This window comes from Eschscholzia californica, unplaced genomic scaffold (assembly GCF_041429995.1).
Source record: "Eschscholzia californica isolate CP2 unplaced genomic scaffold, dmEscCali1.0.p SCAF_1, whole genome shotgun sequence".
Lineage (NCBI taxonomy): Eukaryota > Viridiplantae > Streptophyta > Magnoliopsida > Ranunculales > Papaveraceae > Eschscholzia > Eschscholzia californica.
In genome coordinates this window covers 60,277,244-60,286,605 of record NW_028238198.1, presented here as the reverse complement: position 1 = coordinate 60,286,605, position 9,362 = coordinate 60,277,244, and the positions used below count along the sequence as shown (strand labels likewise).

Genomic DNA, 9,362 nt, shown 5'->3' with positions numbered 1-9,362 from the left:
AAATCAAATATAGTTTAAACCTTTGAAAATACGTTCGGAAAATGTGTAACCCAAAATAGTTTTCATAAAGAGAAAAACAACTTGAATTCATGTTTATGAATAGTTCAGAGAAGAGACTGAATTTGGACAGAGTATCCCTATAAGTTGAACATATCAAACCTGTCAAACATTTATACATTTTTCATAAACTTCAACATATCAATAACATCAAATTCAAAGTGATAGTGTGCATACTATTTACATGTGTACTGTGACGCCCCGTGTCCCAAAATAGACACGACCACGCCCCGGCAATTCACAGACGAGACAAAAATCCGGCGGAGTCTCCTCCGTAAATCGAACCGGTCGCACCTGTAAACCTGTCATGCAAACCATACGTTCGCATACCCCAAAAATAAACTATGTAGCGGAAGCTAAACAAACTCAACTCAGTTTCGGGTCGAAACCCGAACCACAAAAAGAACTATAAAAGCCTCTTACACATCGATACAACTTAGAAACAACTGTAAGTGTTATATATATACATTTTAGAGTTTGGTTTCTGCAATAAATACATAACTTGGAAATAACGAAAAACCATATAAGCAAAAAACCAAAGAAAACGACGCAACGCCACTAGCCTAGACAGACACGATCACCGGCTGGAATACAACTCCGCCTCGAGGCTACGACAAAGCACCTGCACACTAACAACTGGTAGGGGGTCAGAATACTCACCAACACGAGTTATTCTGGTAGAAGACCAATCCAAAACCCATCACGTTTTCAAAAGTTCATTTAATAAGTTGTAAACATCATAACAAAACGAGTTATCATACCAGTTACCATATATACTATATACAAAACCATTTTCCTTAATCAAGCAAGCAATAGCAGTGATTAGCTGCCCACCCATGGTGTGCTCCCAATAAGAGGAGAGTTCCTCAGGAGAGCCTAGAGTGCGTTAGATAGTAGCAGCCCATTTAGGCACCAGCCCATTTAGGCACTAGCTAATGCACTACGTCTCCTCGAGAAAGAGACTTACCCTAGCCGGTAAGCCCCTCTCCCACTAAGGGACTCCGCAATCATTGAAGAGTTTACCTCATGATACATATATACCTTAAGTATCTAAATACGTTTTTGACCACCGAGTTCGAATAAGAGAGCCGTCCCCCAATTACCATGGAAGGACCTGAACCTCATTCTCTTCGGCACCCTGTCATGCATCTAATGCGATCTTTCAAATCAGTTTCATTCGTATATCAAAACCACATTCTCATATTCGATTCAAATCAGTTTCATTCGTATATCAAAATCAATATTCTCATTCGATTCATTATCTTATCAAACACGGAAGTGGAACAACCAAGAGTCATATCGCCACAAAGCAGAGGGATCCCAATCAATGTCACCTCCTAGGCGAGCGGTCAGGGTATACGGCCCTGAGCCTCGAGCTGGAGGCACGAGCACCAATGGCCAGCAAGTGAAGCACTCTACTCCCACAGGTCTCATGACTAGTGTCACCCACCTAACCGGTCTCACACGGGTCACAACCGTGTCCACATGTCATCCTACCCTCAATGGCTACGTGCCCGTAGGTTGACATAATCCACAGTCGGGTACATACAAGAAAACCCCCAGTAGTTCACAATCATCGTAAAATCAGTTCGAAAAAATTTCTCATATCGCATCAAAACATTTCAATCATATTTCAGTTCATCACATAAATCGAGTTTCATGCTACCTAAACTCTAGTTATAATGGCGCATATATAATTGTATAATCTAGCGTATTCATTATCTATAAAACCATGTTGGATAAAGGATTCAGAACCCCTACCTAGCGGTGCAAGAACTAGTCTTCCTCCGCCGCAACCGTAGCCAAATCGTTCACGAAATGCTCCGGCTCCCTCTCTACCAAACCATAAACAAAACAAATATACATTAGGTTCTTACCGAAGAACCTTGGTATAATTTAAAGAGTATAAAAAAGTAAAACAATAAAACTTAACAAAAACACAAAAGAAACCCGTAATTTGGAAGACTTCGACTTAACCGAATTTCAATCGATCTTCTATCTTTCATACCATGTGCACTTAGGGTCAACCAATCAGTGTTTGTACTTACTTATGTTCTTAACATTTAGTTATTAAATGTATTCCCCAAAATCCAAGTGAACCGCCTTTGAAATTTGTAAAATACGAACAACAACAAAGCAGAATTTTCCTAACTGCGCATTGTTCGTTAAAACAGCCATAACTCTCTCGTTCGAGTTCGAAACGACTTCTACCATACCTTTCTGGAATCTTCACAAGACGAGCTACAATATTCAAGAAGACTCAAACAACATTCGATATCTCGATGACCATCTAAAACAGTAAAACAGTAAGCAGATTTTATATTTGCTGAATATCGTGTTGTTTGTTAAAACAGTCGTAACTCTCTCTTCCGACATCAAATCGAGTTGTACCATAACATTTCGGAAAGCTAACATCCTAATCTACAACTTTTGTGTTTCGGGAAAGTACATCCAAGTAACATATAAAGCCCAGAAAGGCTCGGACTGTAGACTGAATTCAGTCATCGAATCAGCAATCGATCGATCGATAAATTATATCAAATAATTTCTCTAAAGTTGCTCATATACTAAAATTAATCAATTCCCAATCATATAAATCCTAAAACTAGATGAATCATGAAAATCCTCAATTTCATAAATCACAAGCCCTAGAATTGAGAATTTTGACATTAAATCATCGAATTGGTTGATTTCTTACCTTGATTCGATTGAATTCTAGTTAGGATAGCTTTCCCTTGATCAATCCTTCACAAACTTCTACAAATTCGAAGCGAAGAAATCCATCAAAACCCAAAATACAAAAAATCGGATTTCTAGAGAGAGAGAGAGTATGAATTCTTACCACAAATTAACAAACCCTAGCTTGAATCATTACTTTATGCTCGAATTAGACCAAAAACAAGATTTCCCCTTGAAACCACTCGAAATCTCCATTGAAATCGGGATTTCCTTCACCCAAACCCTAACCCTCAATTTCAGTCGAGCAAAAGAGGGATAAAAACTCTGATTTTTCTTCTCTTGTCGAATGCCATGAAATTGCAGTTAGGCCCCTAGTTTTGACTTAACTGCAAAATACCCCCAAATTGAACTCTTTGCTGATTTAGTCTTTTTTTTATTTGACCTAAATGTCAAATAATCCCTAAACCAACCTTTTTAAACACAGGATGTTACATGTACAATCACAGACAAGTGAGAGAACGATCTTAACTATTTTAGATGATACATATATAATATTAACGTGTGATAAAATCGAAGTTGAAAATATAATAGAAATTATATTCTTACATAATGTGAACCAACGAAGTAAACTATGTCATACCTGCAACTGAACAAAAACAAATAGGAATGAGATAACCCGAAGGTCAGCTCAGTAGGATACCTAGACATCCTACCCGCACCACACACATCAACAGTTTTAATATATCAATAGTTATAAGTGTTACATATATACAGACATATCTACAGAGATATCAATATGCACACGAAGCAAAACAATATAGCAAGATAGTTCTTCTAGCTTACCAAGATCACGACTGAATACGCCCTCAGTCGGGGTCACCTACTATTCAGCTAGGAAGAATCGGTAAGCCTTTGTTAGTGCGTAGGCAGGCGGCGCCTTATCGAACGTTTGACTACTGCAGTGTACACATGGATCCACGTAATACCCCGGTAAGAGCTTCCGTAACTCTCCCTTCGTCATCATCGCCCATCGGGCTGGCTTGTGATCTCAATACGCATCAAATAGTAAATCTCACCCAAACAATGATACGCTTAGAATATGTCATGACTTACCCAGACGACTATAAGAGTATCGTCGCTTAGTAGAGCCATATACCCACGGCGATACAATTATCTCGTATTGAGGCGCGTCCTATCTCCGGCTAGATCTGACGCTTCCTCACAAGGTAACTCATTGACCATTCGAAGAATACCCAAACATATGCATGAACCTATAATAGTATTAAATGATCTGATAGGCTCCCAAAGCTACAAGAACAGAGCCCTCCTAAAGGTCCCATCAACCCAAAGGAGAAGAGCGTTCTCATGTCTCAAGGTAGGGTAAACCCTGTTTAAAGCCAAGCTTTTACAAGTGTCCACTTTCAGGGAATTAGTATTTTCTTATTAGGAAAACTCGGGTAAACACCCTTTCTTATTTCGGTGAAAACATTGTAAGTATCAATCACAACAGAATTCAAACCACACACACCAGTGGTTTAGCAGAATAAATAAACAAGCATGGCATTGGGTCAGTCCCCTAATCACTCCAAGGGTTGGAATACCCCAACTCCCATCCTCTTCGGATCCCATTCCGGTTAAACTAGAATGGTCGTTACCAAACGGCTGGCCACGCACCGAGTGTAACCCTTGACATAATTCATGGCTAATCCATAACATAGAGTACGCCACATACATACATATCATATCATAAATTGAACTAGAGAATTATAAGAAGAAGAAAAATGACTATATATATATAATGGTGAAACGGGGAATACCCGTGCTCCAAGTAAGATTCGTAGGATCCTACCTCTCCTTGCGCTTCCAATAGTGTCTTTGACTAAGCTCCACCTCTCCTCGAGCTCCCTATAGCAGTACAGTAGTCTCACTGGAATATAAAAGGACAAAACGGTCATTTGACAGTTACATAACTGTCAAGACTCCTCTTGCAAAGCAAGAATGCATAAAATGAATGAAACTATACTAGGAATGTCCTATCGAGCATTAAAGAGATCATTGAGACGTTCCATCGAACAACCGATACACCTTACGGACCAACCCACAAACCCATGAACTCTATTTTTTATTTTCGAGTCTTCATAAGCTGACAACTTATATAACGAACCCAATACTATGAAGCTAGAACTATCAAATCATAAAATTAACCCAATTTTACGAATCCATAACTCAACCTAACCATTTAGGTGAAATATGACAAAGTTCGGGTAACCATCTCGATTCCATTTCATTATCAAAACTAGTTCATATATGAAATTCGAGCCGTAAATTAATTCGACAGCAACCCGTCTATATTTGGACACCCCGAAATAGTCTACAATCTCCTAAACATGTTTCTGAACACAAATCATTCGAAGAAATTGATAATCGTCTAAATAGCTCTAAATTTTTATCCCAAATGAAATTAGTACAACTATACAATTATCCAAATAACCATCAAATAACCACCAAATACGGACGAAATTGAAAATTCTAAACGGATAGATATGTATAACAAGTCGAATGGAATTACCTGGAACAAATTTCATTGAATTCCGACGAAAACTCGCGAAGAAATCGGCGACTAAAATTCATAGCTTTTATAACCTAAACATTCACTCGGTTTCTCAACTCCCTGCCTACACAAATGAGTTTTGAGGAAATGAATAAGGATGGGATGGGTTTATTAGTGCTTGCAACGTGTACAGGTGAGGTGGGTTTGTTTCTTTTAAAAACCATAACAATGCCACGTGTCATCATCTAAAGTGCCCATGTAAATAATTGCATTCCAACCCCTAGTTTATATATCCATCATAAATAAATCCCACTATATTTATATCTTATTAATTCGACCCCCAATTTAGCCTTTTTCTTTCTTTTTCCTCCCAAAACCAACCGTGAAGAAACTAAATGACCCCAATAAATCTGACAACGAAGAAAACTATCAAAAACAAAACGATACCCAAATCATGTCCGATCTTTATGTGTGACTAGTCAAAATTCATAATTTTTCGAGAACTATCCGATAAGCAGTCTGAATCAATCAAAATATGTATTCAATACGAAAACCCAAAGAAACCACAGAATCCGCTCGACGCTCTAACTCGTTCGATTCTCCGACTAGAAGGTCTGGGTGCTACAAAAGCTTGGCCGGAACAGCAGCTCAGGAAAGCATGGCAGCCGGCACGGGACTGCAAGCACGGCAGGAGCAGCTTCCTCAAGCGCGGGACGCTGCTGCAGGCGCGACCTGCAGCAGCTGCTGTGCGCGAACAACACGATCCAGGAGCAACAGCTACCGGAGCATGAGGAAGCTTCCACAGCAGCAAGGACGCGTCCACGGGAAGCTTCACATGCTCCGGGACGCATCTGCAGGCGCGCATAAGGCTCGGACAACACTCATTTGGCCGGATCTTGATTTTTGGCCGGATTTCTTCACTCTATGACCGGATTTTTATGAGTTTTCCAGCAACCTTTTTGATTCGAAACCTTAGGGTTTTTGCTCCCCATCATCTTGGCTAGCTTCCCATGTAGTTTGATTTGATTTTGGACAAGAAATTTCTAGAGAGAGAAAGCTAGGGTTAGTTTTAATGGAGGTTGTGTTCTAAATGGAGAAGATGATGGTGGTCGCTATGGGGAACCCAGAAAATTGCTAAGGGGAGATCGACTGTAACTAAAAACTCATATTTTCCGACGATCTTAGCCTCGAACCACATCGAAAAAGAGGGATTCTCTCATCATTTTCTTTCCATTTCTTATTCAATCACCATGTTTAGCTAACTTTAGTGTGTCGATTATATGAGATGAAATGTGATGAATTCGTGATTGTGTTTAATATGATTTGATGTTTTGATTATAAATTGATGTTCATTTATTTCGATTATCGTTTTGATCGTATTTTCATGTGTCTTGTCAAGCACTTCACATAGTTAATAGAAGAAACGAAGTATTCGATATCGATCGTAGTCTAAGTCATAATTTCATGTGTCTTGTCATGCACTTCACATAGTTAGGCGACTAGACAACACTTTCGCTGACTCGGGATTAACCGATTATGACGTTTGTTTGACTAAGTATGATCTCCGGATATGCGTAGTGCTTATAGACATCACCTTAGGAGTCGAACATCGATTATACTTTGAAACATTAGATCGGACTACACATAGTCGTAGATTTGTCATTATAGATTCCCGGACTTCGACACCTCTCTCACTTATTTGTCTCCCGACTCTTGTTCCCCGACTCTTGTTTCCTCCGACACTCTCTCGAATCTCTCTCGCCCGTTGACTTTTATTGTTTAGTTTAGTTTATTTTACTTGTTTGCTTTATTCTCTTATCACCTTATTCGATCAATCCCCCATTTATCTTTGTTTTCTTTCCTTTTTAGTCTAAGTTAGCTTTTAATATCTAGACTGAGGGATAAGACCCTTCGATATCCAAGCTACCTTCCTATCCTTGGATCGATCCCGGCTTTGCCGGATTACTACTTGATACCTCCGCTTGGGTGTGCAACCTTTTCGGGTGCATCAAACCCTAATTTTAGGGAATCTCAAAAATTAAACAAACAAACTAAATTAAAGAAAGAGTTTGAAAAATTAAAATAACCTGCATATATGTTCTCTAAACGCTCAAACCGAGCATCGACTTTTATCTTTATGTTCGTCTTGTTTTCTTCACTACCACTACTGCCGCTAGACATATTTTCTTATCTCCGGCATATATTCCATTATAAATGGAGATCAACCAGACATAAAAGAATAACTGAAGAGTGAAGACAAAAGAAATCTGAGTTAACCAAGAGTCCTAAATTCCTTCAATGATAAAAACTTAACAAACAAAACATGTTAGAGAGTGTTGTAAAGTCCAACGAAAGCATACAATTTTACAACTCTCCCGCCAAAGTCCGTTTTTGATCCTCATCCACTGGAACAGCCAATAACAACCTCAGTTGGCATGGTAAACCCCAGGAACAGCATCATTTCCGACTGTTTCTGCACCACTCAGCCATAAAGTGGTACTCACAAACCATTTACGAGAGGGTTGCTGCTTACGATTTCTAGACATTCGATTCTTAGTTACATGCCAATCCATATGACTGTTGTGTTCTTCTTGGCACTTGAAACGGAGCCCACATGTTGTGCATTGTCTTGGAATATGATTATAAAGAGCTTTTATTGCAGATTCATGTCGAACCTTGAGAACTTCTGTATCGAACTCAACTCCAACAGAATCCTTCAAAACGAAGAAGACAATCAGAAAGAAAAGTTAATTAATTTAGATTCTGTAGTAATTTATAATTGCATATACAGACATAATAAAATGCAAAATATAAACTACAAACCAAGATACCTGAGCTGGAATCGTCGTCAGCGAAATCAACCCCTTCGCCATAAGAGAATTTATCAGGCCCCCTAAACCAGTGCTTACTGGTGGGCAGGGTGGATGTAGACCCATATTTTGAGAAGTTGGTCGCATCTTCACTGCTGGAGGGGGCCCAAGGGGACGAGGAAACACGCCTCCTGACTGCAAGGAGGTGATATTTGTCATGTTGCGGATCGGTAAAGATGGAAATGGTATTTGATTTAACGAAGGAGTACTCGCAAAAGAACCATAGCCTTGCGGAATATGTCCATGATTTGATGGTTGTGCCGCCAATTGAGATGATACATGTGCTGAGATTGATGGAATGAAACCTTCTCGACTATCCTCAGGCTTACATAAATGTCTTTGTAAAAGAGCATGATGTTTTAAATTGTTGTTACTATTATAAATAAAATATGGCATTTTCTGAGCAGACGATGGAGCTAGCACTGCAGGAGGCATTTGACCAGCCCTTCCACCTACATCTCTGTTATTATGTTGAGAAGACTGTGAATTATGAGAAGAAGAAGGAGATGGTTGGAGAAGAAGAAGTAAAAAAAAAAAAAAAAATGGTGGTCGCCAGAAATGATGTCGCCGGCGACATTTTCCGGACGAATATGACGTAGCAATTGCTTAGTGAGGTGGACAAAGAGAAAGAAAATACATTTAATTTACAAAATTTCCATAAGGGTAGAATGGAGAAGCTTACAAAAATATGTTGGGGCCAAACAGGAAATTGGGACCAAAACGAACTGCCGGACACAATTGGGGGCCAAAACGGCCAGTTGGTCACAAATCGGGGGCCAAAACGGAATTAACCCTTAAATCAACTAAACAACCATTTGTTTGCCCCTAATTTCTTTAATATATTTGTATTTCTAATAAAAATATCGTTTATAATTGACCAAGGGCCTAAGCTAGGGAATTCAGATAACATTTTTTAAAAAAGTTTAATAAAAATGCCTCTATTGCGAGATACCCTGTAGTTTCATCCATTTTGGGTTGGTTCTGGTCTATACTTAATGTGTATGCACAAGCTAACCCATTTGCAATAAATTATTTTCAGTCTTTAAAGAAGCACAAAGTGCACGTCAAACATCATAATTTTATATCTCTAGTGTGTTTTAGAAAGAAAATTATGTATGAAATACATGATTGAAAAGCGAGTGTATTAAAACAAAGTTTCTCGAGCTTATCATTTACAAATTTTACATTTATTTCAAATATAAGCT

The 9,362-nt window shown here is 38.9% G+C and overlaps 1 protein-coding gene and 1 long non-coding RNA gene across 3 annotated transcripts; both read right to left on the bottom strand.

The window, feature by feature from the left end:
* Positions 1 to 420: 420 nt before the first annotated feature.
* LOC147567952 (uncharacterized) lies at positions 421 to 3,071 on the bottom strand. 2 transcript variants are annotated; one of them, XR_015230914.1, is made up of 4 exons: positions 2,900 to 3,071; positions 2,756 to 2,814; positions 1,819 to 1,892; positions 421 to 693 (listed from the first exon to the last, which is right to left on the bottom strand). It is a non-coding gene; the product is annotated as an uncharacterized LOC147567952 (long non-coding RNA). The 2 variants fall into 2 exon arrangements; XR_015230915.1 differs by lacking the exon at positions 1,819 to 1,892 and having other exon boundaries at positions 2,900 to 3,066.
* A 4,642-nt stretch (positions 3,072 to 7,713) lies between these two features.
* Positions 7,714 to 8,614, bottom strand: LOC147567951 (uncharacterized). The gene is made up of 2 exons (XM_086658776.1): positions 8,119 to 8,614; positions 7,714 to 8,001 (listed from the first exon to the last, which is right to left on the bottom strand). Exons 1-2 carry the CDS (start codon positions 8,590 to 8,592, stop codon positions 7,714 to 7,716), a joined length of 762 nt encoding a protein of 253 aa, XP_086514902.1. The 5' UTR covers positions 8,593 to 8,614.
* Between the last annotated feature and the right edge of the window lie 748 nt (positions 8,615 to 9,362).